Source organism: Phoenix dactylifera, chromosome 8 (genome assembly GCF_009389715.1).
Source record: "Phoenix dactylifera cultivar Barhee BC4 chromosome 8, palm_55x_up_171113_PBpolish2nd_filt_p, whole genome shotgun sequence".
NCBI classification, from domain to species: Eukaryota; Viridiplantae; Streptophyta; class Magnoliopsida; order Arecales; family Arecaceae; genus Phoenix; species Phoenix dactylifera.
The window spans coordinates 17,671,172-17,690,106 of record NC_052399.1 but is presented as its reverse complement, the minus strand read 5'-3'; the positions used below and the strand labels follow the sequence as shown (position 1 = coordinate 17,690,106).

The following is an 18,935-nucleotide window of genomic DNA, read 5'->3' as shown; positions in this document are numbered from 1 at the left end:
TTATTAGTTAGTTTTGGCATTGCATTTGAATATATTGCACCATTGATAGGCACGAGTTCTTTGAGCTAATCAGGCTTTGATAGGATCCCTACCTGGTTATCATTCTATCATGCAGCCTCTACAGATACCTTGGTCACCAGTGCATAGGTTGTGCCCTCGGATGTGTTACTCGAGGAGGTTTTGATATTTGCTTGTGTCAACCCACACACAATTTGTGGATTTAATCAATCAAGGAGTATATGAGATAAATCGAAGAGTTTGATGAAGTTGAGGGATAGGATTCGATCCTACCTTAAGGGTTTTTGAGTTTTCGAGAATTGCACAAAGATTGAAAGAACTAAAGAGCATAATAATTCACAGGAAAGTGGAACGAACTAATAAGATAGATTTCACCTGTTTTCTTTCCAAAAAAAAAAGTTACAGCTCCAAAATACAATACTGGGTGCTACAAGCTAGTTTAATCATCCTAGTAGATGACTCGGCTATGAGCATCAGTTGGATCCAGAGGGTTGCAGCCGGTGACCAATGTTTCATCTGGATGATGATAAGTGATGAAGGAATTGTCTAGGCTAAGCATTTGTTTAGAAAAGCCAACAGAGCTCGTGGCTAACCACACCAGCAGTATTAGCAAAAAAAAAAAAAAAAAACACAATACTTAATTTATTCGTTACACCTAACATGACAGCAAGAGAACTAGAATACATCGGAAAGGGTAGGGAGCTTCAACTCGCCCTTCTTGGACACCGGCAGCGTCAAGTTGCCGACGATGGGGAGATCCACGGTGAGTCCCACCTGCATCTCGTAGTCGACGTCCCAGTCCCTCCCAACATCCTTCATGATGCTCATCAAGAAGTCATACGGCACCCTGAGCGGGATGTCCAGCTTCGTCGTCTCCTTCGCCGCGATCGACCCCGGGTCTGGCATCGTCCCCGACGCTATCTCCCTGCAAACACGCAACCATCACTCCAAAAGCAGGAAAAATTCCACAGGGCCGGAATTACTAGGCAACGTACCTGCCGGCGCTTTTGAGGGAGTAAGAGATCTCGCAGATGGGGATGGCGTGGCCGTAGGGGTTGTCCACGACGAGCTGACCGATGAAGTTGGCCGAGTCCCTACTGACGTGCTTGATGGACACGTCGGTGAGGCTCGCCTCCGGCTTCTTGACATGGGCGATTTTGTCAGCTACGAACTCCTTTGCCTTGTCCACCAGCTGCGCCATGAATTCCTTTGCCTTGTCCACCAGCCCTTGTGCTGCTTCTATATATTCTGCCCGTTATTTCTCTGGAGGACCGTGGATTTGATTTATAGATGAACGAGGGACTGAAGGCTGAAGAGTTTCTACGGCTTTATTGGCATCTGTCACCGCCCGGAGTGCTTCGTGGACGTAAGACGGACGCGTGCTCTCCAGCACCAGTTGAATCGGTCCAAGTGGGAGGCGAGTTTAAGGCCATCGTTCCGACGCGTGTTCTTGATGTCATACGCGTGGGATGCGCAGGTTGCATCGGGAGTTGGCCCAGAGCTGATATGGATCGAATTCTTCTCTTTCTTTTATTCGAGTCCCGTATATGCTGGTTGCTGGATGGAGGAAGCTCCATGATTTTAGTAGTCTACGTACTCCTCCACGTATGTGGCATGGCATGGTATATATTATGATGATATTCACAAACAAGGAGCTGAAGACAAAGTAAAATTACAAAAAAAATATTTTTAAAACCATCAATGTTCTTCATGCATGATGTCATACGCGTGGGATGCGCAGGTTGCATGGGGAGTTGGCCCAGAGCTGTTATGGATCAATGGTCGACAGAATTCTTCTCTTTCTTTTATTCGAGTCTCGTACGTATATGCTGGATAGAGGAAGCTCCATGATTTTAGTAATCTACGTACTCCTCCACGTATGTGGCATGGCATGGTATATATTATGATGGTATTCACAAACCCTTAGCTGAAGACAGAGTAAAATTACAAAAAAAAATATTTTTAAAACCATCAATGTTCTTCATGCATGCCATGTACGTACCTTTTTTTTTAATCATAATCATTCATCTTTCTTGCAGTGCATTGCTTGCGTCTTCTGGTAGAAAATTCAATATACAAAGGCAATTATGCTTGTGGCATGTGACGGAGTCCTAAGGCCACATTGTCTCGTGCTTCTACCGTGAGAGCATTTGGTCCCAGACACATGAACAAAGAAAATATTATGTGACTATAAAAATGGCGTAAAAATCCACCATCCAAGGCTTGAATATCTAATGCATTTGACAAATACGTAAAGGTTTACTTGCTATAAGACGACACAGGATATATAGTATTGATACGGGATCCAACTTAGTATAGCAGCAAGTCTTTGAGTAAAATATATATATCCATATATGGATTCATATGTTGAGATTAATTCGGAGTTTACGGTGTGAAAATATTGAAGTACTGTAATATTTCAACTTGGGTGGATCGGAGTATCGGACCATCAATGGACAATGGATCGACCTCGGCTAAGGCGGGCATGCCAGGCCTGGAAGTTGCCCAAAACCCAGCTTAGAAAGTTTGTCGCTGCATTTCAGGATTTATTTTATAAATTAGTTTATTTTTTTTTTATTTTCTGTATATTTCCTTGCCACTAGATATACCCTAAGTGAATTTAAGAAACTAATAAAAGAGGTTGCCCACTCGTTACCAGGGCTGCAAATAGGTCGGGTCAGATCGGATCCTGAGTGACCCTGATCCGACCCAGTTTCTTGTTTGGGTCCTAATTTTAGACACAGACCCGACCTAGTTGAAAATCGGGTCGGGTCGGGTCCATGCCTACAAATTTTGACCTGACGGATCATTCGGATCGAGTCGGATCCGGATCTATGTATTTTTATATTCAAAGTTTTGCTATATAATAGTAAAAAACTGATCCAAAAAAATGGGTCAGGTTGGATCCGAGTCCAGGTCAAAATTGGATGGACCCGACCCGACCTAAAAAATAGAACGGGTTCATATTTAGGACCCGACCTGGCCCCGCGGATCTTAAAATTCGGGTCGGGTTGGGTCACGGGTCGACCCGACCCATTTGCAACCCTACTCGTTACTTGGAATTTTGTGTCGCCTTTGGTTAAGGATATAGATGTCAATGTTTCTAAACTAGTTGAGTCATTATTACAAGATAATCAGGCATAAAGAAGAACTTTTGTAATTTTGCAATATTACCTTATAATTCTTAAATAAACTCGACCGTATGGATGAGGCAATATTTGTCGATTCAAACAAATGACGTTGCAAGCTTTAAAATATGTACCGATTAAAATAACTAACCATGCGAATGAGACAATATTCATTAGGTAATGATTGATGCTACAAATAAGAAAATATTTGCCAACAAAAACAAACGATATTGTGAATGATGCAATACTTTCTAACAAAAATAATAAAACTCTGAATAACAATATTTGCCAGCTAAAACAACTGACAATATAAATGAGCCTACATTTGCCAATTAAAATAATTGACGTTGTGAATGAGGCTAAAAATATCGATAGTATACATAGGACAATATTTGCCGGCCAAAAAAGATAAAACTGTCTCGGAAACTTACCAAAAAAGTTAATGCAATTCACGAAGGCTAGATGCAACTTATGAGAGAATGATGATTGTATTTGGTGTACAATTTCTTTTTTTTCCCTTACCATGGCAGTGCTAGTTAACGCATGTGCCACATTACATTCGACTTAAAACCCTTATCTTAGATTAATTTAATCCCAATAGCCAGATTATTGAGTTGGTGTAGCCTCAAACATGGTATCCCTTTTTCTGTGAAGATATCCTTGACAATTTGGATTTAAATAGATAATATCACTCCACTCAATATGGTACGCTTGAATCTCATCCAACCTGATCTAACTAATATTTTATGTTTAAACTTGTGGAATTGCTTGTTCGAATGGTATCGCATTTGCCACTTGGGCAAGAGGTCATGGGTCTGATTCTAGTCAGAGCCAGCTCTTAAAGGGTATGGTGCATATAAAACAGAAGGTGGCGATTAGCTCCTCCTAATAACAAAAAAAAAAACTGCAGTATTGAGTTGGCTTTTAGGTTGGGTTGTTAGTTTAGAGTTTAGATGTGAATTAGCTGCTAATTATGTAGTTAGATAGCGGATAGGACTTTGTTCTTAAGAAACCAAGAATAGAGTTTTCCTACTCATTAATTAGTCTTTTAAAGTCTTTCATGCTTAAGGATAGAGAGGCCAATAATTTTGCATAGGTTTACAAAATCAATAATCTTCAAATATTTTAACAATTATAAAATTTTGGTTGTATTGCATCATGATCTTCATAATCCACTATATGGATGTGACAGAATTTGCTAGCTAAAATAACCGATGTGGCAGGTGAGACAATATTTGTTTCGCTAACAATTGATGCTATAAATGGGAGGATATTTGATAGCTAAAACAACAAACACTGTGAATGAGGCTGCTAGCTAAAACAATCAATACTCCGAATGAAATAATATTTATTAGCTAAAACAACAAGCGCTATAAGTGAGTCAATACCTATTAGGTTAAACAACCGGTGTCGGTAGTGAGGTAATAGTTGCTAGCTGGTTGCGAATGGGACAAAATTTATTAGTTTGTAGGGGAAGAAAACATCCAAGACAATTATCTGAGAGTTAATGCAATTTACTAAACTTTAGTGTAACAGACGCTACGAATGGAACAATGTTTGCAAGCTAATAGAGATATAAAATGTCCAACATACTTATCTAAAAGTTAATATGATTCACAAGCATTTGATGTGCCTCGCAAGAGAATGATGAATGTTTACTTAAAATACATTTTTATATTTTTTCCTATCATGGTTTTACGTATTAAATTTCCTTAATCGCAGCACTCATATTTTTCCTAATGCAACTTTACCTCTTATCAACCCTAATAGCCAAAATTACCGAGTTAGTGTAGCCTCTAATTTCTCAAAAAAAATTTGAGTTGGGTTGCCTTATGGGTTGGACTGTCGATTTAGAATTTAGGTATAACTTAGCCCTTAATCATCTAGTTTAGATGGTGGGTAGGACTTAGTCATTAATTTAAACCTACTTGCATAGGTTGCAACTCCGCTTCTCATTAAATGGATTCAAGATTCCAAGAAAGGAGTTTTCGTGCTCGTTAGTTAGACTTTCTTAAGTCCCTCATGCTTAAGGATAGCGGGCCAATATTTTTGAACTGGTTTAGAAAATCATTAATTATAGAATATTTTTTTTAAAATATAATGATTTAGTTATATTACATTATATCTTTAAGATTGAATGTATGGATAAAATTTTGTTTGTTAGGTAAAATGTCTGACATTGCAAACGAGATAATATGTACTACTTGCTTAGCTAAAGTAATGGATGGCAATAACATGAGAATATTTGATAGCCAAAATAATGGACTGTGTGAACAAGGCAATGTTGGCCATTGAAATAGCCAATGCTATGAATGAAATGACACTTGTAAGCTAAAAAAATGAGTGCTGCTAGTGAGTCTGTCAACTCGAACAACCGATACTGGTAGTGAGACAAAATTTGTTAGCTAAAACAACCGAAGGTGCTAATGGGACAATATTTGCTAGCTAATAGAGATAAAAAAAATGTTCAAAGCACTCATGAAAGTTAAAGCAATTCACGAGAGCTATCTGCAACGAATGCTACGAATGAGACAATTTTGCAAGTTAATAGGGATATAAAATGTCCAAGACACTTATCTCAAAGTTAATGCAACTTGTTAGGGTTTGAACCGATTCGTTAGGGTTTGGTGCGTCTCGCAAGAAAATGATATTTGTCTTTAGAATATATAGTTTTGTACTTTACCTTTACTATGGTTATATTAGTTAATTAAGTTGGAGGGCATTGCATTCTTCTAATCACTCTCACCTACTATAACCTTACCTTTTATTAACCCTAACAACCAAAATTACTGGGTCAGCATGGCCTCAAATCGATCTCAAAACCTAGTTGAAGTGGCTGTACAACAAACAAAGAGGGGTAGAAGGGCCTCCTAGATTTCTAAATTTTGAATTTATAGACATCCAAGTTATAGCTTGGAGGTTGGCTTAAATTTTTCCATACTGAAATTGGCTGCATCATGATCTTCATAATCGACTATATGGATGGGACAAAATTTGCTAGCTAAAATAACTGATATGGCAAGTGAGACCATATTTGTTTAGCTAACAATTGATGCTATAAATGGGAGGATATTTGATAGCTAAAACAACAAACGCTGTGAATGAGGCTGCCGGCTAAAATAATCAATACTCCAAATGAAATAATATTTACTAGCTAAAACAACAAGTGCTATAAGTGAGTCAATACCTATTAAGTTAAACAACCAGTGTTGATAGTGAGGTAGTAATTGCTAGCTAGAACGACTGACATTGCGAATGGGACAAAACTTATTAGTTTGTAGGCGAAATGTCCAAGACAGTTATGTGAGAGTTAATGCAATTTACTAAACTTTAGTGTAACAGACGCTGCGAATTAGACAATGTTTGCAAGCTAATAGAGATATAAAACGTCCAACATACTTATCTAAAAGTTAATATGATTCGCAAGCATTTGATATGCCTTGCAAGAGAATGATGAATGTTTACTTAAAATTCATTTTTATATTTTTTCCTATCATGGTTTTACGTATTAAATTTCCTTAATCGCAGCACTCACATTTTTCCTAATGCAACTTTACCTCTTATCAACCCTAATAGCCAAAATTACGGAGATACTGTAGCCTCTAATTTTTCAAAAAAATGTTGAGTTGGGTTGCCTTATGGGTTGGACTGTCAATTTAGAATTTAGGTATAACTTAGCCCTTAATCATCTAGTTTAGATAGTGGGTAGGACTTAGTCATTAATTTAAACCTACTTGCATAAGTTGCAACTCCGCTTCTCATTAAATGGATTTAAGATTCCAAGAAAGGAGTTTTCGTGCTCATTAGTTAGACTTTCTTAAGTCCCTCATGCTTAAGGATAGCGGGCCAATATTTTTGAACTGGTTTAGAAAATCATTAATTATAGAATATTTTTTTTAAAATATAATGATTTAGTTATATTACATTATATCTTTAAGATTGATCGTATGGATAAAATTTTGTTTGTTAGGTAAAATGTCTGACATTGCAAACGAGATAATATGTACTACTTGCTTAGCTAAAGTAATGGATGGCAATAACATGAGAATATTTGATAGCCAAAATAATGGACTGTGTGAACAAGGCAATGTTGGCCATTGAAATAGCCAATGCTATGAATGAAATGACACTTGTAAGCTAAAAAAATGAGTGCTGCTAGTGAGTCTGTCAACTCGAACAACCGATACTGGTAGTGAGACAAAATTTGTTAGCTAAAACAACCGAAGGTGCTAATGGGACAATATTTGCTAGCTAATAGAGATAAAAAAAATGTTCAAAGCACTCATGAAAGTTAAAGCAATTCACGAGAGCTATCTGCAACGAATGCTACGAATGAGACAATTTTGCAAGTTAATAGGGATATAAAATGTCCAAGACACTTATCTCAAAGTTAATGCAACTTGTTAGGGTTTGAACCGATTCGTTAGGGTTTGGTGCGTCTCGCAAGAAAATGATATTTGTCTTTAGAATATATAGTTTTGTACTTTACCTTTACTATGGTTATATTAGTTAATTAAGTTGGAGGGCATTGCATTCTTCTAATCACTCTCACCTACTATAACCTTACCTTTTATTAACCCTAACAACCAAAATTACTGGGTCAGCATGGCCTCAAATCGATCTCAAAACCTAGTTGAAGTGGCTGTACAACAAACAAAGAGGGGTAGAAGGGCCTCCTAGATTTCTAAATTTTGAATTTATAGACATCCAAGTTATAGCTTGGAGGTTGGCTTAAATTTTTCCATACTGAAATTGGCTGCATCATGATCTTCATAATCGACTATATGGATGGGACAAAATTTGCTAGCTAAAATAACTGATATGGCAAGTGAGACCATATTTGTTTAGCTAACAATTGATGCTATAAATGGGAGGATATTTGATAGCTAAAACAACAAACGCTGTGAATGAGGCTGCCGGCTAAAATAATCAATACTCCAAATGAAATAATATTTACTAGCTAAAACAACAAGTGCTATAAGTGAGTCAATACCTATTAAGTTAAACAACCAGTGTCGATAGTGAGGTAGTAATTGCTAGCTGGAACGACTGACATTGCGAATGGGACAAAATTTATTAGTTTGTAGGCGAAATGTCCAAGACAGTTATGTGAGAGTTAATGCAATTTACTAAACTTTAGTATAACAGACGCTGCGAATTAGACAATGTTTGCAAGCTAATAGAGATATTAAACGTCCAACATACTTATCTAAAAGTTAATATGATTCGCAAGCATTTGATATGCCTCGCAAGAGAATGATGAATGTTTACTTAAAATTCATTTTTATATTTTTTCCTATCATGGTTTTACGTATTAAATTTCCTTAATCGCAGCACTCACATTTTTCCTAATGCAACTTTACCTCTTATCAACCCTAATAGCCAAAATTACGGAGATACTGTAGCCTCTAATTTCTCAAAAAAATGTTGAGTTGGGTTGCCTTATGGGTTGGACTGTCGATTTAGAATTTAGGTATAACTTAGCCCTTAATCATCTAGTTTAGATAGTGGGTAGGACTTAGTCATTAATTTAAACCTACTTGCATAAGTTGCAACTCCGCTTCTCATTAAATGGATTTAAGATTCCAAGAAAGGAGTTTTCGTGCTCATTAGTTAGACTTTCTTAAGTCCCTCATGCTTAAGGATAGCGGGCCAATATTTTTGAACTGGTTTAGAAAATCATTAATTATAGAATATTTTTTAAAAAATATAATGATCTAGTTATATTACATTATATCTTTAAGATTGATCGTATGGATAAAATTTTGTTTGTTAGGTAAAATGTCTAACATTGCAAACGAGATAATATGTACTACCTGCTTAGCTAAAGTAATGGATGGCAATAACATGAGAATATTTGATAGCCAAAATAATGGACTGTGTGAACAAGGCAATGTTGGCCATTGAAATAGCCAATGCTATGAATGAAACGACACTTGCAAGCTAAAAAAACAAGTGCTGCTAGTGAGTCTGTCAACTCGAACAACCGATACTGGTAGTGAGACAAAATTTGTTAGCTAAAACAACCGAAGGCGCTAATGGGACAATATTTGCTAGCTAATAGAGATAAAAAAAAGGTTCAAAGCACTCATGAAAGTTAAAGCAATTCACGAGAGCTATGTGCAATGAATGCTGCGAATGAGACAATTTTGCAAGTTAATAGGGATTTAAAATGTCCAAGGCACTTATCTCAAAGTTAATGCAAGTTGTTAGGGTTTGATTCGATTCGTTAGGGTTTGGTGCGTCTCGCAAGAAAATGATATTTGTCTTTAGAATATATAGTTTTGTATTTTACCTTTACTATGGTTATACTAGTTAATTAAGCTGGAGGGTATTGCATTCTTCTAATCACTCTCACCTACTATAACCTTACCTTTTATTAACCCTAACAACCAAAATTACTGGGTCAGCGTGGCCTCAAATCGATCTGAGAACCCAGTTGAAGTGGCTGTATAACAGACAAAGAGGGGCAGAAGGCCTTCTAGATTTCTAAATTTTGAATTTATAGACACCCAAGTCATGGTTTGGAGGCTGGCTTAAATTTTTCCATGCTGAAATTGGCTGTTCTGATCCAAGCTGATACTGTGGGCTGCCTCTCATGTTCGTTGGCATCCTCCGCTGTACCAAATGGTAAAAGAAACGGTGGGTCGACGTCTGAGGACCGAACCGGGCGATAAATAAAAGCCAAGGGCCTTCCCTGTTTATAACCATCTCCTCTTTCTTTTTATTTCCAACCGTTTCTCTTCGACCTGGCCGTGACGGGGAAACCCTTCTCCGACTCCTTCTACCAACCCCTCCGACTCCCGAGAAGAGAAGAGAGCCAAGAAGAGTAAGAGAGCGAGAGGAGAAGAGAGCAAGGAGGGATGATGGCGAGTGCTGTTCCTCAGCCTCCGGCTCCTCCCCCTCCTCCCTCCCAGCGTCCCGCGGCGGCGGTGCCCGTGGCCTCTCAGATGCCGGTGGCCACGGCGGTGGAAGCCAACGCCGTCCGCCTCGAGGCCGTCGTGAAGCGCCTCGCCTTGTACATCAATGGAGCTATCCGTGTGACCCCGTTCGAGCTCTTCCGCCTCTACTTTGCCCTCGCCAGGTACTGTCGTCACTGTTGGTTTTTTGCCGTGCTTGCCCTTTCTTCTTTTCCAATTCTTTTTGCGATACGCTACTGTTTTCTTGGTATCCCTTTAATGATTCTTGGCAAGCAAGATGGTTAAAAAACCAAGAAATATAACATGACTGCTAAGGGGTTCTGAATCTTGAGGTGATATGCCTCGTTTGAATTGGATTCTCGGTATTGTCTACTGTTTGAGCCAATGATGATTGCGATCGTTATTTTCTTGAATGAAGTTGCTGTAAATCTTTTGCGGTCTTGTAAGTTCTGTTGATTCTTGAGTGATCATGGTTTCTTTCTGTTTAAATTCCTTGTCTTTTTTGCTCAGATAATGATTGATGCTTGGTCATCCTAAAAATAGGAAGCATTTTAAGGGCGGACATCAAGATTTATTGCCACATTCAAGAAATTAGTAGAACTCCTGTTTAGATTCCTTTCTTTTTTTGCTCAGATAATGATTGATGCTGGTCCTCGTACAAATAGTAGGTATTTTAAAGGCAGAGATCAAGATGTATCACCACACGCAAGAAATTTGCCAAGAGGGCAACAACATGATTAATAGAAAAAGGTCTATTAATGACAAAAGAATATAATTTCGTTCACCAAAATAACTTGTTTTATCGGCCGCATGACATCAATGTGTCTTCATACATACATATATACGTATGTATGTATGTATACACACACACACATACATATATATACATATATTTAGATATGTGCACCTATAGTCCAAAAATAAATTTCTAAATCAATACATTATCCAGGAGGTACAAACTTGCAGGGCATTAAAGAATTTTAATATATCACTAAAAGACCAGAAGATACATTAATGTCATCCAGAAATTAATGCCTTTGTCAAATTTCTGACTGCACACTATAATTTGCAACTGCAATTTGAAAAAAAAAAATCCCTCAAGAAGGGCAAATATTCAGCCATTAGATCTTGGAATTTGTTCCGTCCTTAGTTAAATATGGGTTTGTTCAGACCTTAGTCTAGTTTTGGTTTGAGCACATCTTGGAGAAGGCTTAAGTAGCATTAATAAAGAGAGGGAAAGGAAAGACCAAATGAGAAAAAGGTGCCTTAAATCTTGTACGAACATATATTTTAACATAGCCCCATTTGAAACTGATCAGAAAAACATTATGTTTGTAATTTCATTTGCAGCACATATTGGTATTGAAATTGATGCTTATGTACTTCTAATGACTATTAATTTATATACAGCCAGCTTGCGTTTTATCTAAGAATTAGATTATGTAATCAATAACTATGGGCAAAAGACTCTGCTGGTTTATTTTGACTATTCAATTACATGGTTATATTGTCAATTTGGTGTTAATTCCTGCCTATTGTGGATTTCTGCAATAATTTTTTTCTATGGATCATTTAAAAGGGAAATACGTATTAAAAGTCGTATTGTTGTTCGTGCATGTTTTTTAGCGCTCCCTTCTCATGCTCTTTTTCTTTTCTCATGCTTATAGTGGGTTTCTATATATAGGTCTCATTATACTTTTGGTCCTTTGTGGTGTTCATGTTCTACTTTTTCTTGTAAGCTGACTTCTAACATGTTTATGTTCATCAATACAGCATAATTCTTTTGTATATATTTTTAATGTTTGTTCTTTTACGTTGAAAGAAATGTAAGGTCAATATGCCAGAATAATTATATTTTACATGCTAATAAGAAGTCATGCTGATCATAGGAATTCTTCTTTATTACATATTCCTGATAAATGCAGAGGCATTGATTATGCACTCTCAAGCAATGATATTCCTGGAATAGCCCATCGTCTGCCTCCACTAATAAAACAGGTAAATTTACTCAAAGTTTATTTCAGTCCTTCAGGGAAAATTTTACTGTTTAAACACACTTTCTCCTTAAAGGATATTACTTTTTCTAAAAACTTTGCTTTTGCAAGCATTTTGTGTACATTACTGGAATTATTTAATGTTAATTTTCTTATTGTTGAGTAGATGCAGCATCCTTGGATATAATAATGTTAAAATTATTTCTGAAAGCTGCTTTTGTTTTAAATAATTTATGCTGTAAAGAATGATTTAAATGCCACCTGGATAACATGAGATGGTTAAGGGAATATTATTTTACAGCTGTGATATCTTGCATGAATTGTTTCTATTTGCCATGCAGCCTACCTAGTATATCACAGAAAGATATAATACACATTTCATTATTATTTAATTGAAGATAATATCCATATAATGAACTCATAGATTTATCTTAACTACAACAGCTGTATGGATAAGATTATTCTGTGAAATATTGTGGCCTTAGCAAGATAACATGATAATCCACTTTATTCAAAATAAACAAAAGCTTAACGTATTCTATGTGAAGTTCTTAGTGTTACTTTCTAACTTCACTGAGATAGAAGTATCTTTGATATACTTGCCTTGTCTAATCTTCACAATATTTAAGGCATGAGGTATTTTAAATTGTTAAAAGGATAAATTATGAGATTGTATAATATTATTAGATTCTTGTAGTTGTATCCAACAAGGAGTTACATAACATATTAAGAGACTATGATTTGCGGAATATCAGGGCAATGAAGCCAAAATGTAGCTTTAAGAGATAGACTTTGGAAATCCTATAATATTTGGTCTTGTAGAGGAAGAAACAGTCTTAAAACATGTTTGTCTTTTCTATTAATTGTAGGAAATCACTTAGTGTCTTTGGTGTTTGAAGGGTAACACCTACTATCTGTGAGGTCCAGAAGGAAATCACTTGATATGATTTATAGAGTGTCTACACATGAGAACATGAATAAGTTAGTTCTTGATATATAAAATTTGTTCTACTAGGAAGGAAAAACAGATACAGTTGTTTGATTGCCTTGCTATGTGATGGTTTGTTAGAAAAGAAGTAAATGATATTCTTTTCTTGTTGTTTGGGAAGAATGCAAGGTGGATTAATCTTGTGACAAGGCAAAGTAATCTATTAGTTTATTGGCATATGGCTTGGGTAGCTTTTCATAGTCTTTCAAGCATGGATTGAAGTCTATTTTACTCCACTGATGCCTCCAATTTCTAGTATATACTTGGTAGTTCTACAAGTATGCTAATGTGCCATCTTAATACATGCACTTTTTGTTCCTTGTGGATAAGGAGAATGTTTATAATAATAAAACATGTATTTAATGCACAAACTCTTATCATTGAGCTGCTAAAGAGGTGATTTATACCGTATAGGGATGTTATCCTCCCGGTAGATGATGATAGCTACTCTCTGAAGTGGTCATGTACCACTTATCCTCCTAAACAAGGTCTTTTGATGATTAGGGGCATGCATTTATAATTCAGTTGTTTCTCTTGGTGATTCTTCATTCTTTAGATATTGCATATTATCCTATACAATGACCTATAACTAAAATAAGAGGAACGATGCACAAAATCTATGCTTTTTGCCATACGTAAGGAAATTTACTTTGGCTTAATAAGTGCTTATTAGGAGAACCACATGTCTTTTTTATCAAATATCTGGAATTCACAATTAAACTCAACAATATTTCCAACGAATTGCAGGCTAGACACTCTCTACTGGTTCATTTTTAAGCCATCCTTTTGTGCCCGCACGCATGCACGTGTATGATATTCCTTGGAAGAATTATATCACCATCATATGGCACCCCCTTAGTATTTGTAATTTTTGATTTGGATGTTGCTACTTATCTATTCCTGCTTCTGTGCTTGGTTTTTTATTATTTACCACCATGGATATCAAACATCTCTATTGCTAATTTGGCTGCACTACATCCAAAAAAATCAAGAGGCATCGGTCTGTAAAGCTTCTACTGAAACTGCCATCTTATTGTTCAGTAAAGCTCTGTCCAAACAAAAATATTGCAAGGTCATGTTAGTGTAAGTGTGAGATAAAACATGTCATGTTGTTTAGCTACCTTTGTTATACTTGTGTTTTATTGCATGTTGTCCTTCACATTGTTCTATTGGTTTCATCTGGATTTTTGATCAGTCTCTAATTATTTGTTTCTAAACCTGTGGTTGCTCATGCCTCTATAATAGTTTTATTAAATCTAAGTTTCATTTGATCGTAGTCATAGTGGTAGCTTTTTTTCGTCCATATATAATATATGTAATCACCAAATTTACTTATATAAAGAAAACCAGATAAATTGATGTTTATTATCTTATAAAATTATGATCAGTACGTCTAAACTATTTTTTGTGTCACTCCAATTTCGTAATTTCTTCTAGGAGCACCTCCCCATGCCTCTGGCCTGAATCTGCTGTTTAGTTGGTATATTTTTACCTTTAAAAAATAAGATGGTGCTACTTGTAAATGTGCTATGTAACTTGAAAAAAATTGAAGGTTGGTGATAGATTGAAAGCTCTCTTAATGAATGTGCTGAAGCTATGAAGATAGGATGATTTTTGGTGGTACTGTTCCACACCACCATCTTATTGTTCCATTGCGACAATGTGGCAAGACCTGACGTCAAAAGATGCATAGTGCTGCTATTTGTTTGACAATATACATGAATGTGCACTAAGGGAACACTTCTGCCCGTAATATGGACTATTTTGGACATCTCTCTGATAATAGATAGGCATTGTTGACAGCTGCTGAAATTCATGCTTGTTTTTTTTTTTTTTTTTTTGTGAAAAAAAGGTATAATAGCATACATCCTTGCAGCAATGAATTGTTATGATATGCATTAGTAGAACCAGTATACTATACTTTTACTTATAGCACTGGACCACATATTGAAAAATAGCCTGTTTTTTAAAAAGCAATGCAACAATTTATATATTTTGGTTTTTAGAATTATCAACTATATTTGATTCTTATTGCCATGTATCATCAATTTCTAGTATTACATGGTATTGATAGTTGATATGTAGCTCTAGGATGGAAAGGGTGTGCATCTGTGGAATTGCAGGTGAATTTAAACTATGTTGTAAAGATCCAGGTACTATATGCATTTTGTTCCTTTTTTTGTTGCTTTTGAGTTTTGTGTATATTATGCCTTGACCCATAATATTTGCCGCTCTTATCACTTTTCCCCAAGTATGAGGTACCAAATAGTTAAATATGGTCATGTCTTTGTTTTTTAGATTTATACATTTGTTTCTAGAAGGTGCATTCATATCACATCAGTTTCTTTTAAAAGATTAATTACATGTCATATTTTGTTCCCTTGCATGACATTTTGACATGGAGTACCTGATGAAGTCGTTGGAAAGAGTGAATGTGTTGTTGTAGTTGGATATGCTTAGTTGATCCAACCTTCCTCTCCTATCCTGCTGAAGATATGTTGGTTTTTGTAATCTGCATAATTCAAGATACTTCAATTCATATAACTAGAAGCAACTTCACATATAGAAAATTTCACTTTGGTGCATTTTTTCCTTGTTTTCTTTCTCTGCTTCTATTATTTGCAGGTCAACTTTTCTTTTTGCTCTAACTCTTACCGTTTTATTATTTTGATTCTCAATTTAAATAGGCATATCAGCGTAGGAATGATTCATCACTTCAATCTGCCATAACAATGCTAATGATTTCTGCCAAGGTAATTTCTCTTATGCAGGGCATAATTTATACTTTCACAGTAATGTGGGCATGATGAAACATGAAAGGCAGTGAACATAGAAAAGTAATACTGTTGTTTGTGACATGTCTGGCTCTCCTTCAATTTAAATAAATTTTGTGTCATAACAACTTCGTAACTGCTGTTTTTTGATAACAATTTAAGCAATAATTTAAGTAAATATCTGCAACCTTTTGCATCTGTAGCTTTTTTTTCTTTGATCACAATTCAAATAAGACCCACAATTTATGTCTTAGGGTTCAAATCATTCATCAGTTGGTGGGGAGTTGCTATGATGGGTATCCTGTAAAAGGTTTTTTCAGAACTCTAATTAAATCATCTAGCTTCTCGACATGAAGGCTAAAAGTGGTGAGGTAGTGAATCTAATTCTTGAAAGAAAATTAATAAATAGTTAGAATTAATTATAGCTGAAGAGTTCTAGTAGTTATTAAGAAATTTAACTTATAAACGTAATAATACAGTGCAATAGAGAGGCCTAAGTACATAAGATGAGCATCTGGATATAGCAAAATTGTTGATTGATTTGTGGCATCTTTTGTAGATTCCTTCCTAAATTGATCATTTGTTTTTGTGCTGTTATGCATCAGCTCAAAGCAAGAATACCTTTTCTTATCTTTAATTACTACTCCCTTTAGATTGCATTATAATGATAAACTGGCATATTTTGAACATTCAAATGACCTTTATTCATCCTAAATCAGATAGAGTGAGCATGCTTTTATCAATAAAATATGCCATAAGCACAAGTGGATTGTGCTTGGTTCAGGAGTGAGGTCGGAATAAAACCTGTTCCTGTCAAATGAGTTCAAAAAAATAGGAATAAGGGATGGATCACTATTCTAGTCAAACTTGCTTATTCCTGGAATAACAATTTAAAGGGGTGCATTGTTCTGGAATAAAGCTCTTTTCCTTTTGCACTGCTTCTTTTTTAATAGCCATTAATACCCTCAGCCCTGGAGTTATTCCAGCCAGGAATGAGAATTTTTAGCCAATTTAAAAACAAGCATGTTATTTCTGTGGTATTGTCTTTTTTGTACCTGCCTCTTTTTCTAAGTCATTGATACCCTCAGTCCTCGTCGTACAGTTATTCCAGCCGAGAATGAGAAATTTCAGCCAAAGAAGAAAAGGAGTACGAGGAATAACTATCCCTATGCCGCTTTTCCTTGAACCAAGTTCAACCATAATGTTAGTGTTTCTTATTAAAAAAATGTGTAGTTGTGCTTGATGGAAAAAGCAAATTAATTCTTAAGAACTTAAACCTTAAGGTAGAAAGCACAAGCCTTTTATAATGGTATGAAGATTTGCTGATAAAATGGGAAAAACATGAGGACAACAGCATCAAAATATCAAATTAATGTACAAACACTAAAGTTACGATGACAGCATACCTTCTTTATTGCCAAAATGCCAAGTAGTATGATAATTGTCATGCTAGCACAGGTTGAAGTTCTGTGTTGTGATATGTAGTTGTAATTTCACGCTAGCTTCTGTATGATCTAGAGATGCCACTTATGGTATTGTTTTCATGGCTCATGCACTGTAGGAGGTTCAATGTTGTAAGTCCCCATGTATCCATTGAAGACAGGTGGTTCTTGATTTTTAAGTTGTATGCAGCATTAGATGTGCAAGCAGGGTATTGAATTTCCTTCATGGTGCTAAATGAGGCATAGGGCTGATCATTAGGTATAGAATAACTTAAATGGTGATCTGAGATATGTGGGTGCACATTCAATGTTAATATTTGTGATTGGATAAGTAGACACTAGCTCATTTGAAGTCAATCAATTCTAGGCCTTAATAGCATTTATGCCTTAGGGGAGAGCTCCAGATTCAAGATGCTTGCCATGCTTGTTACATAATAAGCCCTAGCTCTATCCTTTACAATCATGAAAAAGGGCATCCTAGTGTACGAGGCTCCTGCCACTACAGGGTTTGGGGAGGGTTCTTTACTATCACAAAGATATGTTATGAAGTGGAGCCCCATGTCCTTTGGGCATCATGATCATTTTTAGGGCCTCTAGTGCATTGGTTAAAAGACAACTAAGTAAAAATAGGTTGATGTCCATGTTATGCAACAATGTATGTATTTCTCACCTATAGTATTCCTGTTAGCACTATCACCTTCTATTCATTTTCATCATGATGGAAGCGAATAGTGCCTTATGTGAAAAAGCAAGAAGTATCAATCTTCTCATTGTCTAGAGCAATATATCACTCGATTTGCTACACTCAAAAGTCATATAAGACTGTCCAGTCACAAATAATATATATATATATATATATATATATATATATATATATATATATATATATTTGTGTGTGTGTTGGGGTGGGGTGGGGTGGCTACAGGATTTATCACTCATCCAAATGTACATTAACTAATTTCTAATTTGAACTGACTTTACTGCAATTTAAATTTATCACCTTTCACTAAGAAATTTCTGTTTGATGCATTTTGGCTATTAAAATCTTCTAGGAGGAAAGCCCTCTGAGAAAATTTGTGATCCTTATTTGACATCTCTTAGTCAATCATTTCCTTTTAGCGGTAACCACCTCCAAATAGCTTTGTTCAAACATTGGCCTTATGAGAAGGCCATTAAGGTAAGCAAATTTGAGGCAGACTAACTTGATAGGGAGTTAAACCATTATTATTGCTCAACTCAAGTTATAAACAGAAACTTTTGTGGGCTTTTAGATTCGTGGTCTTAACCACCTTGAGCTTTCTGAGTCATTTCTGTTGAGCCTGGATACTTGATTGCTTTGTATTTACTTTTCCCGGTAGTGGTTTCCAAGACGCTGCAAGTTCTTTTTGGATGTCTTAGGTAAAATTTTGTACTGTCTTAATGTTTCTATTTAATTTCTGGTATGTGCTTCCTATATTACTCTGATCATCATTGTTTTCTTTCCAACACATTACTGAATGGAATGATATTGCTGCCTTTTCAGTCTGAAGTAATAATTGTATGAGCTCTGTTTACGTGAATATTGTTTCAATGAGGCCAAAACAGGTCTGTTTTGAATGGAACTTCAGAAATGCTTGATGGTATCAGTATAAAAAAATTTACATTAAAAAAATGTTTGATGTTGATCGGTAA

At 35.9% G+C, this 18,935-nt stretch overlaps 2 protein-coding genes across 4 annotated transcripts in view; one reads left to right on the top strand and one right to left on the bottom strand.

Annotated features, from left to right (window-relative positions):
* Positions 1–365: 365 nt before the first annotated feature.
* LOC103710881 (late embryogenesis abundant protein Lea14-A) lies at positions 366–1,319 on the bottom strand. The gene is made up of 2 exons (XM_008796799.4): positions 1,014–1,319; positions 366–943 (listed from the first exon to the last, which is right to left on the bottom strand). Exons 1-2 carry the CDS (start codon positions 1,217–1,219, stop codon positions 694–696), a joined length of 456 nt encoding a protein of 151 aa, XP_008795021.2. The 5' UTR covers positions 1,220–1,319; the 3' UTR covers positions 366–693.
* Positions 1,320–9,851: 8,532 nt separating this feature from the next.
* Positions 9,852–18,935, top strand: part of LOC103710882 — a 30,535-nt gene continuing 21,451 nt past the window's right edge. Inside the window, exons 1-3 of one of the 3 annotated variants that reach the window (XM_008796800.4) lie at positions 9,852–10,230; positions 11,992–12,064; positions 15,736–15,801. In XM_008796800.4, coding sequence (XP_008795022.1) covers positions 10,010–10,230; positions 11,992–12,064; positions 15,736–15,801 — 360 coding nt within the window. In that variant the 5' untranslated portion in view covers positions 9,852–10,009. The remainder of the gene's footprint in view (positions 10,231–11,991; positions 12,065–15,735; positions 15,802–18,935) is intronic. The other 2 variants (XM_008796802.4, XM_017843753.3) reach the window with 2 other exon arrangements.

Bases quoted from the DNA above. Each gene is read 5' to 3' on its own strand.
- LOC103710881 (XM_008796799.4), bottom strand. From the start codon at position 1,219: ATGGCGCAGCTGGTGGACAAGGCAAAGGAGTTCGTAGCTGACAAAATC. The intron at 944-1,013 runs GTACGTTGCCTA...GCGTGTTTGCAG, and splicing joins TCCCTCAAAAGCGCCGGCAG to GGAGATAGCGTCGGGGACGA.